Source organism: Rattus norvegicus, chromosome 17 (assembly GCF_036323735.1).
Source record: "Rattus norvegicus strain BN/NHsdMcwi chromosome 17, GRCr8, whole genome shotgun sequence".
NCBI lineage: Eukaryota > Metazoa > Chordata > Mammalia > Rodentia > Muridae > Rattus > Rattus norvegicus.
In genome coordinates this window covers 63,515,393-63,537,500 of record NC_086035.1, presented here as the reverse complement: position 1 = coordinate 63,537,500, position 22,108 = coordinate 63,515,393, and the positions used below count along the sequence as shown (strand labels likewise).

The following is a 22,108-nucleotide window of genomic DNA, read 5'->3' as shown; positions in this document are numbered from 1 at the left end:
ACACGTTAACTTGCAGAGCCTCTGTGCACCTAGTGTTAGGCTCGGGGGAAAGAGGAGGAGACCCTTCTCCTCTACTCTAGGACCTGTGGTTAGTTCTCTGACCCAAATGTAAACACAAAGAAAAAAATCAAATATAAAGCTTTGAGGCCATCACTCTTTACCTTGTAACCATCTCCTTCTCCTTGTTGGACGCATGTCCTCCGGTGCAAAGAGGCCTGCTTGCAGCAGACAAGAAGTACAGGCGATGGTTTTTGAAATACTGATCAATTAAAGGAAGAACAACCTGAGAGGAAAGAAAATAGATCTATGGAGTGGAGTATGATAGGAAGAAGAACCAAAACTCAGACAATACTACGTCTGTGCTGATTCAGTAGGTACATCTAGATCCCTTCTGTCAGCTCCATCCCATGCATGGGTGCATATGTGTATGTATGCATGTGTATATATATGCATGTATTCCTACATGTATGTATGCATGCGCACATGTGTGTATATATGCATTTGCACATGTGTGTATGTAAACATGCGTGCATGTATGCATGTGCACATGTGTGTATACATGAATTTGCATAAATATGTATGCATGCAGTGCACATGTGTGTATGTATGCATGTGTGGTATATATACATGTGCACAAGTGTATATGTATGCATGTGGACATGTGTGTATGTTTGTATGTGTGCATGTGTATGAGCATGTAGTGGGAGTGGAGTAGGATGTGCTAGGAGTTACTAGGAACAGCAATTTTCAATGGTTCAGAATTATTCTCCTTATTTTCTCAATATGAGACATATGTGATAGTGTTCATAAAATGCAGTACAGTGGCCAATGGGCTCTCAAGTTTCCTGGATTACCACACACTGAGTTGCTATTATGTGTGAGAACTGCCAAGGGTGTGGTATTGGCCCGTTCGTCCTACTGTCTACTGTGTGTGGCTGGTTGCCCCATCACTTATGCTTTGTAGATGTTGACTGGGAAATGAACATCCATTCAAAACCACACAATGGTATGTTTCTTTGCAAAGTCAAAGTCAATGCTATGTTCAAGTTTAGCCCCGCCCCCCTGGGTTGACTCTCTTCTACTCAGTGTATTTGTCTACATGTCTTGGTACATGCAATTTCCTGTTTGTGACAGATACTTCTGACTCTTCACATTCCTTACCAGAAGGCCTCAGCTCAGGGGTGCTCCATTGGGTGGGTGACCTTTACTGACCTCATTAGAGAAAAATCTTATGTTCTATGCCCCTACAAGGCATTTGTATATATAATTTTGGACAGAATAACACACACACACTCTCTCTCTCTCTCTCTCTCTCTCTCTCTCTCTCTCTCTGCCTTTTAGGCAAAAGAAAGCAAGAAACAAGGTTGTATTTTTAGATCCATATAGTTACTTTCTGATCTCCTAAATTGGTACTTGCTCTATTTTGCTGGATAATAGTGTTTTTCTCCTACCTTGCAGCATAAAACAGTTATGCTGAATGACTAAACAATTTATATAATATCACTCTCTTGAAAGTCTTTCTAAGAGCCTGAATATACTGGCTGGCAGATAGTAGAGATTTGATCAAAACAAAAGATGAAATTAAGCCACATTAAACATCTATCATCAGCAACTAGGAGTGTTGGGTAAGTAGGCAGTTTAAAGGTGTATTCATGACACGAATATACATCATTCTGATAACTAGGTACCAAGAGGAGATTGAAAAAATGTAGTGGTTGGAAATGACTGATGTATTTCTCTAGCAGTCATCTTTCTCTCTATCTATCCTGTCAATATACCATCTATCTATCACTAACAATGTCCATCCAGGCATAAACCACATCTTTGTATGGCTGTAAGAAACTCTGAGTGGAAAGAAAAGACAAGACCTCCAGTCAAATGTGTAATTCTGAAAAATATAACCGAAGGTTGTTAATCATTCGGAGAGCAGGCCACTTGAAAATCTATCTAGCGTGGTGCTTATAGAAATTATCTGAACTATCGCCAATGCCAGTAGAAACAGCCAATAACAGTAAGCCTCCAACCTAACTGCAAGGCGATGTTAGGATACAGACACTTGTCTAAGGGCGAGAGTAATGTATCTGTGTCAGCCCCCAGGCCAGGCTACTTTCTGACACACCTGAGGAAGTAAGTGATCCTAGTGGCTGACTGATTGGTCAAAGGAAGTGATGACTTCCACAGCAATATGGAGAGCCCTTGACAAGTTCCTATGAAATAGGACCGATTAGAATGAAGGCTATGCTCTCCCTATGAACAATTTATCCTCCAAGCCTCAGCTTGTGAAAGAGCAAGACTGAGAACTGCCACAACACAGAATTTGTGACCAGAGTAACGTGTGCATGTGTGTGCATGTGCGTGTGCCTGCGTGTGTGTGTGTGTCTGCTCATTCATATGTAGCTAAGCTCATTAGCTAACAAAAAATGTACAAAATGTTAAGAAATTGAGATCCTCTATTTCCCACAAGAGAGCCACCGGAATTAGAGCTTATTCTCTTTTTTTGGCATAACTAAATGGTGTGAGGAACGTGTTGGGGAGAGCGGAGTGAGCGTGAGGTAAGTACTGACTGAGAACACCACAGACAGACCTGTGTCATGTTAGTCACGCAGTCATTTCTGAGCCAGAGAGTGTGTACTTGTACTGAGAGGAGCATTTATAGACAAGTGTATTCTAGAAGGTAGTGACGATCTGATGGGTCTAGTTTGTAAATACACAACTGAAGCAGAAACAAGGTGTGTCGTATACTGTACTTTGGCGAAGAACTTGATCTCTTGCTCGTACGGGAAATGCTCTCCTTTGCTTCTGCTGCCACCGTCTGTGGACAGAAAAAGGGGTTGTGGTCCGTGTTGCACTTCCAGCACTTTAAGAGATGTCTCCAAAACACATAGTTTAAAATGCCTTCCTACATGTATCATCCCGACAAACTGAATAGAAAACGCCAAAGTATTACGGGTTAAATTCAGCAACATGGTGAAATATACAAGTTCTTTAAAGGAACAGTCATGCACAAATTAGACAGTTGCTATGGCCAACTCGTTTGGAGAGTTATAAGTACAAAAACACCGTGGACGTGTGTGCCGGTTAGTGTTCTCCGTCAACCTGACACAGCCAAGGGTCCCTGGGAAGAGAGTTTCAACTGAACAATTGTCTAGATCAAGTTAGCCTGTGAGCATGTCTGTGGAGGACTGACAAAAGGGGATTTGCTATGAGAAACAAAACCACTTTCAGTTCCCCCAAAGGTTTACAGTGTAAAGACACAGGTCAGGAATGATCAGCCTTAGCATCCTGGCTTGGAAGGCGGTCTCCATAACCCCTTGCACGCACACAGAAGAGGTCTGTGCATGCATACACAGGAGAGGTAGTAACAGTCTAAGCAGCCCTGTCAATATGCAGGACTTTGTGTGGAACTAAAAGGTTCAGAGGTGAGCGTAAGGATCCAAATTTTATAAGGCTCCAAACGACTTGTGCTAGGAAAAAAAAAAAAACAAAACCCTTTGCCATTAGAAATAGGAATGATGATATATGATTTAGCAAATCTTAGGTAAAAATTCAGAGTAAATTTTTTGGAAGACAGGTGATATTTTATGATATCAAAACAAAAAATGAATTTTGGGAGGTTTTGGGGGGTTGCTTGTTTTTTATATTTTAATCCCTCCCCTCCCCCCAATTCCCCACCCCTTCCCTGAGGATAGAACAAAGAATCCACCAAGTGCTCTACCAGTAGGTGGCATCTCTAGCCCTCTACCTGGTATGTGTGTGTGTGTGTGTGTGTGTGTGTGTGTGTGTGTGTGTGTGTGTGTGTGTGTTGTTATTGTTGTTGTTGTTTTGTTTTGTTTTGAGGCTAGCTTTCAAGACGTTATCTCGGCTGGCCTTAACCTTACTCTGTAGCCCAGGTTGGCCTTGAACTTGCAATCTTTCTGCCTCAGCTTCCCATGTAGCTGGCATTTCAAGGCCTGCACCTCCAATCTGCTAGCTTATAGATATCTTTTAAGGGACTTCCTTGTGTTGAAATATATCAAGATAGTGTTGTGTACAACCAGAACAGCAATATTTCAGGAAGAAATATCCCTTTCCACATTAAATATGTTAAGAAATATGAGAACAGAACCACAGCAGCAGAAATGAAGCTGGAATAGAAATAAAGGAAGGAAGGAAGGAAGGAAGGAAGGAAGGAAGGAAGGAAGGAAGGAGGGAAGGAGGGAGGGAGGGAAGGAGGGAGGGAGGGAGGGAAGAAGGAAGGGAGAGAGGAGGGGAGGGGGGAAACATGAAAAGTAACTGCTAATGCCCTAGCCTGCAGTTCTCTCTACCCCTGTGAAACTACCATGCAGTGGCATGAAAAGGCCTGGGAGGAAACTCTCATCACCAGAGTGTCAAATTTTCAGTATTAAAATACTGTTTTAACCCAGGTGTGATGACACGGGCCTTTAATCCCAACACTCAGGAGGCAGAAGCAGGCACATAGACCTCTTTAAATCCAAGACCAGTCTATTTAATACAGTAAACTAGTGAGCCCCTACCTCAAAAACAAAACAAACAAACAACAACAAAAAAGCCCAAGAAGCTCAAATATGAACCATCTTTAACCTGGCTGCCCCACTGCTGAAGATATTTGATTCAGAAAAAAAGAGTCATTTTGTGCCAAAAAGCCATTACTAACATATTGTAGGGGAAGCATTGGCAGCAACCAAACTTCTGTGAGTGTGTAAGTCATCCATGTGCGCTCATACAACACTGTGTGGATGTTTTAAAGTTCTCAAATTTGACCCACTCGCTAGCAACTTGTTGGCTGTTACATACTCCTGGCTGTTAGCTCTCCTTTCTACTGAGATGGACATTGTGTGGGAGCAATCCCTTCCTCTATGCTGTGGACGCTCTGGGAATAGCAAGAACCGAATGAGGAGCACCAAGACCAGCTACGTACCAAACTCCAGGATGTACTGATGGGCCTCGTCCACATATCGGATCAGCTGCTGCAGGAAACTGTAGGCAAATCGCTTCTCAATGGAAGGTGTGTCCAGATCCAGGTCCTTGAACCCTCTGGAACAGCAAAAGTAAATAAAGGAGAGAGAGAGAGAGAGAGAGAGAGAGAGAGAGAGAGAGAGAGAGAGAGAGAGTGTGTGTGTGTGTGTGTGTGTGTGTGTGTGTGTGATAGAGAGAGCGAGATCTCAGAAGACAAAATTTTACTTTAAAGCTACACATAAAATTGAATATAATAATATTCTAACCGCTTATGACTAAAGGGGGTTTACCTAAATGGAATATTTGCATCTAGTATGAAACTAAAGCAAACGATCTCCAACTCTAAAGTGTTGCATTAGAGTTTGCTGAAATACCGGAAGGCAGCTGAATGAAAGCAAAAGGAACTAACGGAACTAACAGCTAAGAACGCTGTGTGATGGTTAAACTTGACACAACTTAGAATTCTTTGTGAGAGGAGCCTCAGTGAGGGACTATCTAGGCCAGGCTGACCTGTGGGCATGTGTGTGGTTGCCCTAAGGGATGTAAGAAAAGCCTGAAAATAAATAGCATTGCTCTCTGGCTGTGTAAAGGGAGAGGCTCTTTTGGGTCCTAATCACGTGTGCATTCATTATGCTCTGCTTTCCATGGTGTTGGAACAAAGAGCTTCAAACTACTGCCACTGACTTCTCTAAAGATGGATTGCAACCAAGAATTGGGAGATCAAATGAATCCTCTCTCCTTTAGGCTGCTTCTGTTGGGTGTTTTACCACAGCAACAGAAGGGGAAGCAAGAACGTGTACTTTGAATGTACTAACCAGCCCTATCCCCACCCCCACCCCCTCCCCCACCCCACACCCCTCCCCCACCCCACCCCCACCCCCACCCCCAGGGTTTAATCAGACCATTGAGCTCATTTTCAGTCGGAATCCCAATGATAACTTGGAAAGAACATGAAATGGGTATCCACTTGCCTGGATACAGCATAACCACTGATCTGTAGGAACTTGAAGATGTCCTGGGCCTTTTCTCTGTCCTTGGCTTTCTCCTTGGCTGTCAGTGTGTCGTAGGGCACTAGCAGGGGGTGATTTCCTCCTCCTGAGAGAAAGAGAGAAAGAGAGGGAGACAGAGAGAGAGATCAGCAAGAAAAAAAAATAAAGGACCATACCACACACTCTGAGATGGCACCCAGACAATGCCATGAGCCTTGCAACCAGCATCTCCAGTCTGAAAAATGCATGTTTTTGAAATATCAAGTGCTGTTTACATCTGCTGTCACCATGGAAAGAAAAAAGTCAAGGGTGTTCTTTTGTTAGACAGAGCCTTAAAGTTGAGGCATGGTAATAGTCAATAAAGCAGGCATAACTGAGGAGAGATGTTAAAGGGGTTTTTAAGGTAATGCTTCGTTTTTCTATTCCAAGGAAAAAAGAAAGGAAAAAAATCTCTTCAGTACAGAATTCTTGTGGCACCTACTAGATCATAGTATGCATATAAATACATACAAAATTGCATGCTAAGTTAAAAGCTGACCACTATTATGTTTCTAATATTTGAAAAATTAAAAGCTTTCAGCCAGTAGCTTCTAGCAATCGCCTGGATATCATTTAGAACATTCATATTATATTATACATAATATTACATATTATGTTATAGAATATGGATATTATAGAAAATAGGTTTATGAGATTTTAAAACTCATAAGAATCTTTCAGGCATGGGAGTACATACTTACATTACAGCACCTGGGAGGTGGAGACAGGAGGATGAGGAGTTGGAGTCCATCCTTAGCTATATTTCAAGTTCAAGCTCCTCTGTGCTACATGAGATTTTGTCATATTAACAAAATAAAAGGAATCATAAGTAGGGGTGAGAGCCCCTCTAGATAGCAGGAACCCACCTCGCTCTGGCTTACTGGATGTGTAGGTATGAGCGTGTTATTTGGGAAGAAAGATATGTGGCTTAACAGAGAGTCCAGGGAATAAACAAGAGTTCCCAGGATGCTACCCGAAATATACCAATGCTTGCTCTGACTTGTGAGCTTGTTCACATCAAAGTGGAGAAGAAAGAAGTGCAGGCCTAACCCTGGTCACTGAGTTTTAAGACTTTAACTCTTGCCTTCTATTCTTTTCCTCTCTCGCCATTAGCGTGTCCAGGGATTAACCCCAGGGCCTTGCGTATGCTAGGAAGTCCTGAGCTACAAGAGTCACATTTCTACCCTGGTCTCTCATTCTCCCTTAACCTTTCATACACTCCCCAAGGGCACCAAACACCAGAGTGAGCAATAATTTTTTTCTCCCTGTTTTTCTAAAGTAGATCCATTCATGTACAAATAGGTGCAATGATGATAAAAAGAAATTGGAATTAGAAGAAATAAAACTGTGCAAGTTCAATGCTGAATCACTAAGGGTTTCCAACCTTAACACACAGGGAAATCTCTCTCTCTCTCTCTCACACACACACACACACATACACACAGACACACACACACATACACACACACACAAAATATGTGTACAAATTCAGGCCAAATGTATAACCGTGCAGGAAACTTTCTATGTAAATTGTATTAGCTTGAATCATACATTTATGTAAGTAAATCATGAAAAGATTTCATTAGCATATTGGTACTTTTTAAAGAGTAGAAAAGAGACTGGAGATATGACTCAGTGGTTAAGAGCACTCACTACTTTTCCAGAGGACAGCTTTGGGTCCCAGAACCCACATTACAATCACCAAATCTCCAAGTCCAGCTCTAGGGGAACTGATGCCCAATTTCTACCTCTGTGGGCACTGCATTCACACACACACACACACACACACACACACACACACACACACACACACAAAATCAAAATGAATCTAAAAATTATTTAAAAGAAAAGAGTAAGGGGAAAAGGGCCTGTAACTCAGGAGCCAGAGGCAAAAGGAGAGTGGCAGCCTACTTTGGGGACATAGTATGTTTACAGCCAGCCTCACATCTCGCGGTAACTCTGTCTCAAATGCAAAGTTAAAAGGAAGGCTGAGAGGATAGTTCCTGGCAGCAGCTGTCCCTAAGGCACTGGCCTAGCATGCCCAAGGCTTGAGTTCAACCCCCAGCACTAACAATAAAACTAGAGAGAGTGGGGAAAGAGGAAACCCAAGCACAGGAGAGGCAGTAACACAGCTAGTGTAAACAAGAGGACTGGTGACAGGTTAGTTAGCTGTGAGGATTGTGCTTAAAGTCTTACAAATATATATACTAATAAACAAGTGTCCAGCCCCTCCATACTAATTACGGTGTTTTCAGAATAGTATAAATCCAGTCAGCATTAAGATACAAAGAGGGAGGAGGGGAAAACTAATAAATTCAAGGAATACACACTAACAGAAAAGAAATTACAGTTTCTTGGACTCTGGATGTGGGCATGCTTGAAACATTTTTGAATAATGAAGGTACAGTGAGAGGTGAGGTTTTAAGCACAAGAGAGGAATACCTCATTAGCATCCTATGCGCCAACAGTAAACTCTGTTTTTAAATAAAGGTCTCTAGGAAATACTACCTTTGGATTCCAGCTCCATTTTCTTTTTCTTGGCCCATATGTTGTGGTAGTTTTCAGCCATCATCTCCGCCATAGCCTGCAACAGACCAAATATGCAGAAGTCAACTGATAGTTCTGTGAAAGAGCACAGAGCAGTCTCCTCAGGTAGGACGCACAGACATGTCTTAAAGCAAGAGAGCAGAAATTGGTGCTGAAATGAACCTAAAATGTAGTCACACACAACCTTCTCACATTGGAAATCCGATTCCATACGGTTTTAATGATTTGACAAATTGCATGGTAAATATCTCCACACTGTGGATTTGATGGGAATAGCCTTTGCTATTTATTATACTTAAATGTGTCTTTTGTTGATTCCCCGATGAAGCTTCGAAATAGCTCTGGGTGTGAACAGAAAAATAGACATAAATACAAATTTGCGTTTTAACTAAAAGTTTTATAAACCAACCTGTACCTTCTTAAATATCTAAAAGAAGATTCCAATGTAAACAAATATTTTACTTCTAGATCATTGTTTGTCTAAATTAAATGGAGGGTCTCAGAATACACATGTTATCTTTTCTGAGGCCTTGTGAATTTTGAGGGAAAAATTCTAATATTCTTGGGCTCTTTCATAGTCTATATTACAATGTCACTTCAATTGGTTCTTGCATGAGCAAGAATGGGGAGTAAACCAAACATTTGACCAGCACATTAAGTCCATATTTATATCCTTAGTTCTCTTGAAGTAACATTAATCATACTGAGATCAATGTTCTACACTGACTTGGTAATGTAAGCTCTGTGGAAGTAAGGCTTTATCTTTCATCCAAATAATTCATTCCAAAGCATACATCCTAGTGACACAGAACACACAGGGCTATGTATGGGACAAATGGAATGCAATCAACTTCCATAGATGAGCAAACTAAAATATGCATTCTTTACTATGAGCAATTAAGGTGGTCCTTAATTAAGGTGGTATTCATGGTTGATTATTAACTCTTTCTCATGTATTTTATGTTTATGTATGTTTCTCTGTGGGCACCCACAAAGGGCAGGGCACCCACAGTGTGTGTGTGTGTGTGTGTGTGTGTGTGTGTGTGTGTGTGTGTGTGTGTGTGTTGGCCCTCACAGTGACCAGAAGAGGGTACTACCTCCTCTGGAGCTGGACTTACAGACACTGAGCTGCTGAGCTCACATTGATGGAAATAAACTCAGTTCCTCCAAGGAAAGGACAAGTACTCTTAATCACCAATCCCTCTCTGTTGCCCCAAGGGAACAGCTCTAAAAAGTTGAATGGTAGCCACTTTCATCCTGAGGGGTGCTCACCAAGGCTCCCAGAGAAGACCTGAAACTTCAGAGAGTACTAGTTCTGTGGGCCCTGCAATGCTGGCATGTTACGCACGAGCCCATCTTTCCTCCTGTGTTCCATGGCTCAGGCTTCCTCGAGCTTACAGTCTGGGGCCACCACAAAGTAAAATAAGGACAACTGGACAAAGCACTGTCCTGCTCTGACAGTCAATCTGATGACCCCGAAACCCACTACATGATTAAACACGCACAACAGGAGAATAGTGAACTCAGGAGAAATCTATGTCCTGGGTGGAATGGAGCAAGGTGATAGGAGGTTCCATCGTGGACTCAGGATAGGAAGTATCAAGAGCTGAAGATCTCAACACTTTAAACCACAGGGAGGTCTTGGGACTTGATTTAATGGATTCCCAAATTACATGGAAATTCCCACGTTTGCTTGTAAGACACTGCAGGTCCCTGCCCCAAACTGGTTTCAGTTGGGAAATAAAGATGCCAATAGCCAATGGCTGGACAGGTAGACTAAGGTGGGACCTTGAGATTGTACTGGCAAGGGACAGAGGAAGGAGAATTTAGAAGGTGTTGAGCCAGGAATACTGGAAGGAAATGTATGCTAGTCAGGCAGAGGATTGGAATTGCCTCACCATTAAGCTAGTCATGACATATCAAAATTAACGTGTGTGTGTGTGTGTGTGTGTGTGTGTGTGTGTGTATGTGTGTGTGTGTGTGTCTTTCATTCAAAAATCCAAAGAGCTCTTGGGCAGATGCAGAGTGGGACCCACCGAGAACAAAACGGTTTAGCAAACTCGCAGCTACAGGAGGCAGGAGGGATGAAAGCAGGTGAGGACTTGTGAGGACTCTTGTTATCAACTTTCGGGGTACTAAAAGGTCAGTGTATAATAACCATAAACTCTGTCGACTCATCGCATGATCACCATGAAACAACACATGCTGTAAACTGCATAGGAGAGCATTCTAGTTTGCTTTTCATAAGTGAGCTTTAGAGACTATTGAGAAAACTTGATACTTACATGCAGGTCTCTCGAGAGGGTAACGTTACTCATGTCGATAGCACGGGGGCTATACCCATGTGCAGCATCTATAGACACCTGGATGATTTGTTTAAAAAGAAAACAGTATCTCGTTAAAAACTGCAGAAAGGGCCTTCAGAAACACAATGCAAGTTTCAAAGTATGTTTTCTGAGGTAAAGACAATAAAATATCTTTAAAGCACCTTAATTTTTATTTGAGTGTTTTGCAATCACGTATGATCAAATACTTAATCATAATACCTCAGGGGGATAGACAGTCTAAAAATTTAATAATTAATAGTCAACAGTATGTGAGAAATCCCAAATATCACAATGTTTTTCCAATCTTGGTAAGCTACAAGGAACAAATAATCCTTTACAAGTATATGTGTAGGTCAGTTGTGAAGATAAACACAGATTTGAACAACTTCACCATGTAACACTTACTGGCTCACAGGGAGATCTTCAATGATCAGTGTTGCCTTATTTCTACATGTTTCCTTTCCAAAACTGGATATAAGTATTTATGTTTACAGCTATGGATTTCTGCTGCTCTCGGACAAGCTCCTTTCACAGTGGGTAACTGCTAGTATATAGATTCATGATTGATCCTCTGAACCCACCACACACACACACACACACACACACACACACACACACACATACGGAGACAAAGAGACAGACAGACAGACACACATATACAGAAACAGATAGACAAATACACACACAAAGTGAAGGGGGAGAGAGAGAGAGAGAGAGAGAGAGAGAGAGAGAGAGAGAGATAGAGAGATGGCTGAGAGACTATCCCAAAAGCCAGAAGGACTATAAGAGCCAAAGGATGAGGCGGACTGAGGAAGGCTGTCTTCTAGATCTCACTTGGCCATATACACAAGAACTCTCGGCAGCTGTGGTTACCTACACAAGATCAAGTCAGCAAACATCCCAGAATGAACAGATTGAATAGATACATGACATTTTCAAATAATAATAATAAACTACAATTTTTTAAGGGGCTGGGAGGGATGGCTAGGTGCCTGCAGAAGACCAGAATTCAGTTCCCACCACCCACATTAGCACATCAGGTAGGTCAGGATTGCCAGCTCTGGGGGATCTGACACCATCTTCAGTTTTCTGTGAGCAGGTGTGCTCAGGTGTGTGGACAGGTGCACAGACGCACACACATAGACACATCAAAGTAAACCAGCAATAAAGAATACATCTGCTTGTCAACATTCAGTTTCACTGCATTCCATCCCTTATCTTAGTCTAGCCAGTGAGGAGGACATGAAGAACTCTGAGTGTTCTCACAAATCTCAACTATTATCTTATTAGAAATAAATAGTACATGATGAGGAAGAAGGAAATTCCGGTAATGAGCGTGTGAGTCAGGGAGAAGTAAAAAAGCTAATCATTCTTTTAGATCTCTGGCTCTGGTTCTCTCTCTCTCTCTCTCTGTATGTACGTGTGTGTGTGTGTGTGTGTGTGTGTGTGTGTGTGTGTGTGTGTGTGTGTGCGCGCGTGCGTGCACGTGCACACATGTGTGGGTGTGTTTCTATGTGTTCAGTAAGTGCATAAAACTTCATTGATGTGAAAGTGTACAATCAAATATGACTCCACGGCTTCCTAACTACATCTGAGTGTAGAGATGCCAAGCTGAGCACGAGCATGCGAGCATGCGAACATGCTTGCATTCATTTCTCTGCTCTTGACTGCTGGTATGAGGTGACTGTCTCTCAGCTTCCTGTTCTGACTTCCACAGCGATTGCCTGCAACCTTGAACTGTGAGCTGGGATGGCCGTTTCTCTTCTGAGTCCTTTTGTGTCAATATATCCCATCACAGTGACAGAACTAAAATAGATCATGGTGACAGGACTGAAATGGATCGATTACCTTCCACAATCAGCCGCTCTTCTCTCCCCAATCATTGTCCTCTTGCACAAGCAACTGATGATATCTTACATTGCAAGTGATATCTTGCTTGTATCTAACAAGACAACCTACATGCTCTAAGCCAAGTCACCTGCCACTTTCAAAATTATGTTTGCTACCTGTACTATGGAGCTCACACTAAAACAGAGCCTAGCTCAAAGGCAGGTGTGGCTTAGACAATGATAGCAGCTCCTCGGCACAGGACTGGGCACACACACATAAATGCTCAAGAACATTGGCTAAGAGCTACTCCTACTGCTGGCCCATCACCGACTACCTTCACCACAGCTCTGAGCAGTGAGCACAACCAGACTAGGAGCATCTTTGGGAGTCATGACTCAGCTATCTTAGTGATGGCAACCAATTAACCATTGTCTCTTTGCCATCCCCAGAATTCCTGAGCTCTTTTGCTTACTCAACAAAACTATTATCTTTCAAACACACCCTAGAATCCATGTCAATCATACCTGTTACTACCACTCCTACATTTCGTGGCCATTTCTCTCAAAACTCTACCCATTCTCTTTCTATAATTTCATCGGACCTGAACATGTGCTCTCTTGAAGTCAGGAAAGTTGATGTTAACTGCGAGCTTATTAGCAAGGGGTGGTCTTGGGTAAAATTTTAACTAATCTTGAGTACTTTAGAAAAGTTGGTACTACCTTTTGTTTGTTCATTTGAGACAGTGGGTCTTCCTCAGCTCACTGTGTAGCCAAAGATGCTCTTGAACTCCTGATCCTATGCCTCTGTCTCCCAAATGCTAATGTTACAGACATGGATCTCCATTCCTGTATTTATACAGTACCAGGAACTGAACCCAGGGCTTTGTAAATGTGAAATAAGTACCCTATCAATTAAGCTACACCCAGACCTTATTATTAATGCTATCTTTGTAATTATTGTTTGAAATAGAGTCTTGTCTACATTTCCAAGGTTGGCTTCAAACCTCTAGGACTGAATGAAATTGCTGTAGCCTCTCCAATAGCCAAGTTACCACCAAGATCAGTTTACATTATTTTTAGAAATGGGAACATGGCTCAAGGTCAGGGTGCTTGACTAACATGCATGAAGACTTGAGTAGAATCTCTAATATGGGCAAATGCGTGTGTGTGTGTGTGTGTGTGTGTGTGTGTGTGTGTGTGTGTGTATGTTATGTCTGTGTATGTATGTATGTGTGCATTTATATGTGTGTATATGATTAAATGACACAAGTAATTCATTTGTTGCCATGATTCTCACCTGGCTAGTCTGAGAAATGCGCCGAGTCCGGTTATAAAGGGCCATACTGTCTCCCTCCCGTGTCCTCTCAATTCTCCAACCCCAAGCCAGCATCGTTTTTAAAGACTCCTTGATTGGCCAACGATAAATTTCTTTTTCCTAGAGGAAAAAAATATATCAAGCATTAGTGGTATCATGAACCCAAGATGAAAATTCAAATATTTAATGGTTTGTTCTGAAACAGACTGCTTTCATTAAAAAAACAATTATGACTGGATTCTTATAAATAAAACAGAAAATAAAAAATATTCAAGGGAAATGCCAAAAGCTGAAATGTTACCCAACTAGGACTGGTAAGGAGAGAGTCGACTCTCACAAGCTGTCCTCAGGTATGCACATACAAATACACATAAAAAGTATTAAAGAACTAATAAAACACATAACAAAAATCTTCCAAAACATAATACTTTATAAAGTTAAGGGGGGGGGGGATCACCTTTTCAGATAAGAGTTTATATGGCTTCATTAGTGGCTGGATCTTAGAAGAGTCTGAATATATTTCCCCATAAATCCATCCATTCGCCAACTAAAACAAACAAAATGTTAAAAATAGTGTTATATATATGGATTTTGGTGACTTTAGGTGTGCATGTGTTTAGAACCTGTTTTGTAAAAATAACCCTGAAGATTAAGTTGGATTTAGAAAATGATGAAGACCTAGTGTTTGTTTTGGTATGGCTGGGGACTGAAGTCAGGGCTTTATATGAATCTACCACTGGGCTACATTCCCAGGACTCTGCACTTTTTGCCTTGAACTCACTCAGTATCCCAAGGCCTTGGAATTAAAGTTGTCCTGCCTCAGATGCCCAACTACCTGGAATTAAAAGCCTGCACCATCGTGACCTGGCTGAGGTCTGAATTTATCTAACTTAATTCAGAGTTTCACTCTTAGTATTACACTCAGTAGCCTCTTGGAATGAATTCCTTTGGCCAGAGATTAAATATACCCTGTTTTACTACACCCATGCCCAATGCTTAGTCCCCAACAATGAGGCTATAGGGACCAAAGAATGACAACTATTTATTCTGACACGTCTTAAGCCCCAACCTATGATGTATGCATGCCTATGAAAAATTTGTTTAAAATATGTAAATCAGGAAGACCTCAGAATAACATTTCCTATTCACTTATTTCTGTATCTCTCTACCAATGGATTCATCTTCTGATAATTTGACCATTCTGGATTAGCATCCTTTGCCTATACCACCATCAGATCTCAGAAATGAGGTAGCTACACTGGACCTGTTCAGGACTTCCCTCCCAAGGAATCTCAGCCCCAGCCCAGCCACCTAGTGTTCAAAGGAGTCACTATATCAACATGACTCTTGAGTGGCCTTCCTGAGTTAACTTCTACAACAAAGAATCACACCAGATATCATAGAAACAGAAAAGTATTTCTATGAGAAAGGAAGAGATGTGTGGTCTTAGCACAATGGGGAACAGAGCATGAGACTGTGCTGGTTAGTTCTTGTCAACTTGACACAAACCAGGGTCACCAAGAAAGGGGATCTTCCTTCTCAGCTAAAGATCTTGACAGGCTGAAGTGCACATGTTGGGGAATTTTCTTCATTACTGATTCATGTGGGAGGGCCCAGTTCACTGTCTGTGGTGTCATCCCCGGGCAGGTGCTCCTGGCTTGTATAAAAAAGCAAACTGAGCAAGTGTTCCTCCATGGTTCCTGCCTCTGCTCCTGCTTAAATTCCTTCCTGTCTCCTCTCAGTGGTCAACTATGATCAGGATATATAGGTCAAGTAAACCCCTTCCTTCCCATGTTGCTTCCGGTCATGGTGCTTACCGAAGCAATAGACATCACACTAGGAAAGGGACTTGCCATACCACTGGCTTATCTCCAGACATGAGCATCCTTTGAGTCATTCACTGTCTGCTTTTCACTTGCAGGCTGCACATGTATATGTTGGGTTGTTGTACCGTGTCAACTCGATTTCTCTGTCAAAGTGAAACTAAACTCAACTGAAATGAGAACATTTGCAACTCCTTAGGTTTTCTCATTGTACTGTTTTCCTTGGAGATACATTTTAATAGATGTGTTCTACTTTTAATAAACTATACAGACCTGCTTGGACATATGTTATAGAAAGTGGAAAAGTCCTAAAGCTTAAGACTTCATGGGGTGGGAAGATGCCCCTTTAAGGGGGTGGGTAAAGTACTTGCTGTACAACATGAAGATCCAAGTTTAGATCCCCCAAACAAATAGAAAAAACTGGGTGTGGTAGCTAGCACATGTCTATAACTCCAGCACTTGTGAGGGCAGAGGCAAGAGGAATCCTGGAGGCCCCTGGCCAGTCTGACTGATCAGTAAACTCTGATCTCAGGAAAAAACCTTGTCTCAAATGCTAAAATAGGGAAGAAGATATCTAACATCAACCTCTGGCCCTTTCATGCGCGCACACACACACACACACACACACACATGAATTTTCAGTATTGTTCACCAAATATAAAACTACCTATAAAAACCAGAGTTTGGTTAAAAGGTTTTTTTTCCCTGAGGCAGGGTTTCTTTATGTAGCCTTGAGTATCCTGGAACTCTCTTTCTGTAGACTAGGCTGGCATCAAACTCATAGACATTCACCTGCCTCTGCCTCTGCCTCTGCCTCTGCCTCTCTGCCTCTCTGCCTCTCTGCCTCTCTGCCTCTCTCTGCCTCTCTCTGCCTCTCTGCCTCTCTCTGCCTCTCTCTCTGCCTCTCTCTGCCTCTCTCTCTGCCTCTCTCTCTGCCTCTCTGCCTCTCTGCCTCTCTGCCTCTCTGCCTCTCTGCCTCTCTGCCTCTCTGCCCCTCTGCCTCTGCCTCTGCCTCTGCCTCTGCCTCTGCCTCTGCCTCTGCCTCTGCCTCTGCCTCTGCCTCTGCCTCTGCCTCTGCCTCTGCCTCTGCCTCTGCCTCTGCCTCTGCCTCTGCCTCCGGAGTGCTGGGATTGGAGGCATGCACCACGACTGCTTAGCTAAAGGTAACATTTTAATGCCGAGTCACCACTTTCCCCTAAAACCCCACACACAAATACACGTTAAGAAATGATACTCAAAGTTTAATGACTTGATCTTTAGAAATGCTAACATGTGAAGAAATGAGCTAAGTAGGAACATGGACAGTTTGTAACTAAATGTCTACTAACTCTTTAAAAGAGACACAGCCAGAATACAGCAAATACAGAGGCGAATGCCAGCAGCAAACCACTGAACTGAGAATAGGTCCCCTATTGAAGGAATCAGAGAAAGAACTGGAAGAGCTTGAAGGGGCTCGAGACCCCAAAAGTACAACAATGCCAAGCAACCAGAGCTTCCAGGGACTAAGCCACTACCTAAAGACTATACATGGACTGACCCTGGACTCTGACCCCATAGGTAGCAATGAATATCCTAGTAAGAGCACCAGTGGAAGGGGAAGCCCTGGGTCCTGCTAAGACTGAACCCCCAGTGAACTAGTCTATGGGGGGAGGGCGGCAATGGTGGGAGGGTTGGGAGGGGAACACCCATAAGGAAGGGGAGGGGGGAGGGGGATGTTTGCCCGGAAACCGGGAAAGGGAATAACACTCGAAATGTATATAAGAAATACTCAAGGTAATAAAAAAAAAAAAAAAAAAAAAAAAAAAAAGAGAAAGTTTGGGGTTGGAGTGTGGCTTAGTGAGTACAAATATGACATGGTGGTGCACTTGGGGCAGAGAGGATGGGCAGATGCATCAAGCTGAAATGGCAAGTTTTAGAGTCACTGAGGACCCTGTCTCAAAGGGAAAAAATAGACTGATACAATCAATCAAGTCAACCTATGACCACATCACCCATTTATGTTTATAAATGAACAGAAATGCACACACAGAAACATACACTGTACACATGCAAAGAGGAATCTGGCTAAATTGGGTAATATAAAGCAACACACGGTCATTCACAGGGGCAGCCTTGGACGGTAAGACAGCACTTGCAAGCTTTACCTTGTCCATAGACCATTTATCATGGGAATGCTCCGCATACTTGTTAATGAAGTATTCCAGCTTCTCGGGAATTGTAATGCTACAAGGAAAGTAAAGGAAAAGAGTTTGGTGTTTTTACAGAATTTACAGGCAATTGCATTCGTATTTACTCACAGATGAATAATTCTCAGATTCCATTCACTCATAACTGTTTTTTTTAAAAAAACTATTGTAACAGATGACTGCTTCTACACATTTCCAAACGATGTAAGTCAAGCAGATCAGGTTCTACCCATGTCAACCTGAGACGTTGCTTATTGTGTTAATATAAAAGATAAAGGTATAAGATACATGTTAGTTAAAATTTATTCAAAGATGAAGACATTGGATTATATAAGAACAGGAAACCAAATGTAAAACAGACTTACTCGGTAAGTCTGAAAACATGCTTTTCTTTTATACTTTTCCTTTGGAGCGATTCTGTCTTTTTAAACTGTGTTTGTTCAACTGTGAATGAACAGTGCCGCTGATTTTTGATCTGTTGCATTTCTAAGTTAATTTCATATAATTAGTTATATATTAAGACATGATAGTAGTCCTCCATATGGAAAACATTATAAAGTTACTAATTTGTGCTACAGGGTAAAGTTACTGACAGATGTATGCTTTATTATTTGACAATATTTATTCTTGATTCCCTTATTTCAATGAATATTTATTCCATTCATGTCCAGCATGTGAAATTGTTGAATGGGTCTGCTCATAAATGTTACGACTTGTGAATATCAAATGTATCTATGGAGAGAGAATTAAATACACATTCCACTCCGTAATAAATATAACTTACTAGAACAGTTAACTTCAAGAATTAAGTTCTAAATAAAATCCCACATAATGAGATGATTTTTTTATTTTTGCCAACAAAATTATCAGTTAGTAACTCAAGAAGCAATATTTTAAAAAAAATCATACTCAGGTAGAAATTACTCAAACCACCATGTAAACCTAAAATGAAGAATTTCCCTAGGAAACAAGATTGAATAAATTAGCATGCACTTGTTAGTTGATTGGATTCCATTAATCAACAACCAAAGCATGATGTTGCTCTTCTGAGAACCCTGGATTATTCTGTATGTGAACAGACCAGAGACTTACCTATGCAGACTGTAAGCCTGTGATGTTTTGGTGACTTACTTTGAAAGAAATACAAAGGACCAAGCACATAATCCAAACACTCAGGAGTGGACTCTTTTCTCATGGGACTGTCTTGTCATAGCAAGCAAGTATACTTTAAAGACATTCTTAGATTAGTGACACATCACTTGGATTGATATTCTGATTGGTTTGTGTTGCTAAATTAGCTGGGTGCTGCTCTGAAGCCTCAAGGTTCTGTCTCAGTCTGATTCAGAAGGGCTGGTTAATAACCGGCACGTGACTATCTTGCTAAGTAGTCTTGCCAAGTTACCGTGAACTATAAAACTACAGAGAAGAGGCAGTTTTCCTTGCAAATTCGGAGTTGTGGTCCTACTTGAACTTCAAATACATGAAGCACCCGTGTAGCTCACTTGTACAACTTAGGAAAGCAAATGCATGTATGAAGTTTGGAAGAGATCATATATTTGATGTTTACTTAAGGCTTTCGATTCTGTCCACATCTGACTATATGCTTAGTTCTTAGCACCAACTTGATATTCCTTTCATCTCTTTGTGGTGTGTGATATTGTCAATGGAGATTGGTCCTGTCCAACTTGCTGTGATGGGTGAAATGATCTTGTCACTCTCAGGAACAGGAACAGTTTGGAACTAACCTCAGTTAAAGAAGCAAGGCAGGGATGGACTGTGACTACCGATACACATTTCAGTTAAATTTGCAACTAAATTGAAAAAATGCTCATGTCCTTTGTTGGGTCTCCTCCTTCTGGATATTATAATGTGGCTATCCACTGAGATGTCTTCTCACAGAGTACCCTAGAAGGCACACATCTATTTCCGATATTGGTATAGTCACCATTATTTTTACTGCCATCTGATAAATTCAAGGGACTCCTACTCAAAGAGGGCATGTACCAGAGAAAGTTCACTTCAGTACCTTATTCAATTTCAGACTTCACACATCATTTACAATAAAAATCTGCTGCAAGAGAAAGAGTCCATACTTTGAGGTATCAACAGGTTGTGGGTTAAAGTTCCCTTCAGAGTCCATGGATGACTGTTTTTCCATCATACTGACATAGTTTGACTCCATGTAGTCTGGAGGTAAAGCTCCCGCAACTGCACTCAGGCAAGGCAGGGCCAGTTTGAAAAGTTCTTGTTCGTATTTCTGGGAAGAGAAGAGAAACAATAGAAAACTATTGTCTATGTAAGTCCTATTGTTGCTTGTTGATAAATAACACCATAGGCTCGTGCGTTTGAAACTTCATTCCTGATTGGGGACACTATTTTTGGAAAGTCATAAAACCTTTAAAAGGTAGAACCTTGGTGGAAGGTCGTGTGTGTGTGTGTGTGTGTGTGTGTGTGTGTGTGTGTCCCCCTATCTCCCCATCTCTTGTCTACCTCCCTTTCACTAATTTCCTGACTACTCTGCAGGTCTCACTCTGGCTGCTACACCTTCTCTGCTCGGACTAAATGGCTTCTGGAACTATAAAATGAAACAAAGCTTTTCTTCCTCTAACTTCTTTTATGTCAGGGTATTCTATCACTAACATCAACCAACCACATGCCTGACTTCCTACATTTCTCTACTACTTTAATCTCAGAAACAGTGTTAAGATCACAAAGAATATGTAACAATATTGATTACTAAATATTGATGGATAAAGTATTCTCAACATGCACTATTAAGAAAGGAGGAAAACAAACGTAGGTAACTTTCCACTTTGTTTTGCTTTGTTGAAACAGGATCACATCCTAGAACTGAGACCCAACTGGAGCTCATGTTGTCCTCGAATCTGAAATCCTCCTGCCTCAGCATCCTCAATGTTGAGAATATAGGTATTCACCATCAAACCTGACCCTATTCAGGGCATGATTAGTAAACACATTAACCCACCATCTTACAGAAAACCTGAGACTTTTTGTTGCTTCATCAATACAAACAAATCCCCCCCCCCAGATCTTCAATTACCTTTTGAGACAAAGCATCAAAAATGCCCCAAAATAATTTTCTTGATAAATGAAGTTCTTCTTCCGAGGCAGCACCAAAGTTGCTCCACCCTCCAGGTAGGCAGTAATATTTCCAGCATCTTTCATAATGATTGGTCAGCAGCTGCATGGGAAAGTGGTCATACAGCTGTCAAGCTAAAACATCTTTTTAATGTTTTCATTCCTCTTCCGTGGCATTCTGCATGCTATGGTATAAGGTTCATGGCAGAGAAACTCTCAGCCCCATGTGAATATTTGGAGAACAAAATTACCTGAATTCTATGTTTCTTTCAAATCAGGCACTGATTACAATACAATGTGAGGACCAAATGTTCAACTTTGAAGATGTAGCTTGAGGCAGGCTAGAGAGAGGGCTCAGTAGGTAAGAGCATTTTCAGCTCTTGTAAGAAACTCACGTTTGGTTCCCAGCACCTACATCAGGGAGCTCACAAACATGTATAATTCTACTTCCAGGTGATCTATTGCCCTCTTCTGGCCTCGATTCTTACTGTACTTACATGTACACACCCACCCACATAGACATATAATTAAGGTATCTTGAACAGTATTCTTTTTGAAGTTATTTAGATGTTAATATCCCCCAGAGTTCTGTGTCCTTTAATTTCATTTACTTGCAATTATGTGAACTGTTCCCTCCTGGACTTCCTACAAAATTATCTCTTAGAATCCAGACATACTGAATGGGAACCTTGCTTCTGTGGGTATTTGTGTTTCCTCTGATTTACCTATCTATTATGATGATGTCAGACCTTCAATTCTATGAGTAAACTCTGAAAATGACTCTACATTGGTTTGGTACCTACAGGTGCAGTCTTTGGTCATATTATGAACAGATCTTTCAGTTATTTAGTAGCATTTGTTTATGATCTATATCTGCCGAGTTTATAGAGTTAGAGAATTTATGATCCTGCATTGCTTATTTATAGGTCTCTCTCTCTCTCTCTCTCTCTCTCTCTCTCTCTCTCTCTCTCTCTCTCTCACACACACACACACACACA

The 22,108-nt window shown here is 41.5% G+C and overlaps 1 protein-coding gene across 19 annotated transcripts in view; it reads right to left on the bottom strand.

Moving 5' to 3' along the window:
* The window catches only part of Ryr2 (ryanodine receptor 2), a 585,615-nt gene that overhangs the window by 129,641 nt on the left and 433,866 nt on the right, over window positions 1–22,108 (bottom strand). For 18 of the 19 annotated variants that reach the window (XR_005495333.2, NM_032078.3, NM_001191043.3 and 15 more), the window contains 11 exons: window positions 21,073–21,213; window positions 20,105–20,268; window positions 17,970–18,048; window positions 14,460–14,549; window positions 13,985–14,122; window positions 10,817–10,894; window positions 8,493–8,568; window positions 5,928–6,051; window positions 4,919–5,034; window positions 2,748–2,812; window positions 162–283 (listed from right to left, as the gene is read on the bottom strand). Coding sequence is in view for 17 of the 19 variants with exons in the window: in NM_032078.3 (NP_114467.2) it covers window positions 162–283; window positions 2,748–2,812; window positions 4,919–5,034; window positions 5,928–6,051; window positions 8,493–8,568; window positions 10,817–10,894; window positions 13,985–14,122; window positions 14,460–14,549; window positions 17,970–18,048; window positions 20,105–20,268; window positions 21,073–21,213 (1,193 nt within the window). In the remaining 2 variants the exon portion in view is untranslated. Of the gene's footprint in view, window positions 1–161; window positions 284–2,747; window positions 2,813–4,918; window positions 5,035–5,927; window positions 6,052–8,492; window positions 8,569–10,816; window positions 10,895–13,984; window positions 14,123–14,458; window positions 14,550–17,969; window positions 18,049–20,037; window positions 20,269–21,072; window positions 21,214–22,108 lie in introns of those variants that run through there. The other variant, XR_010058952.1, reaches the window with a different exon arrangement.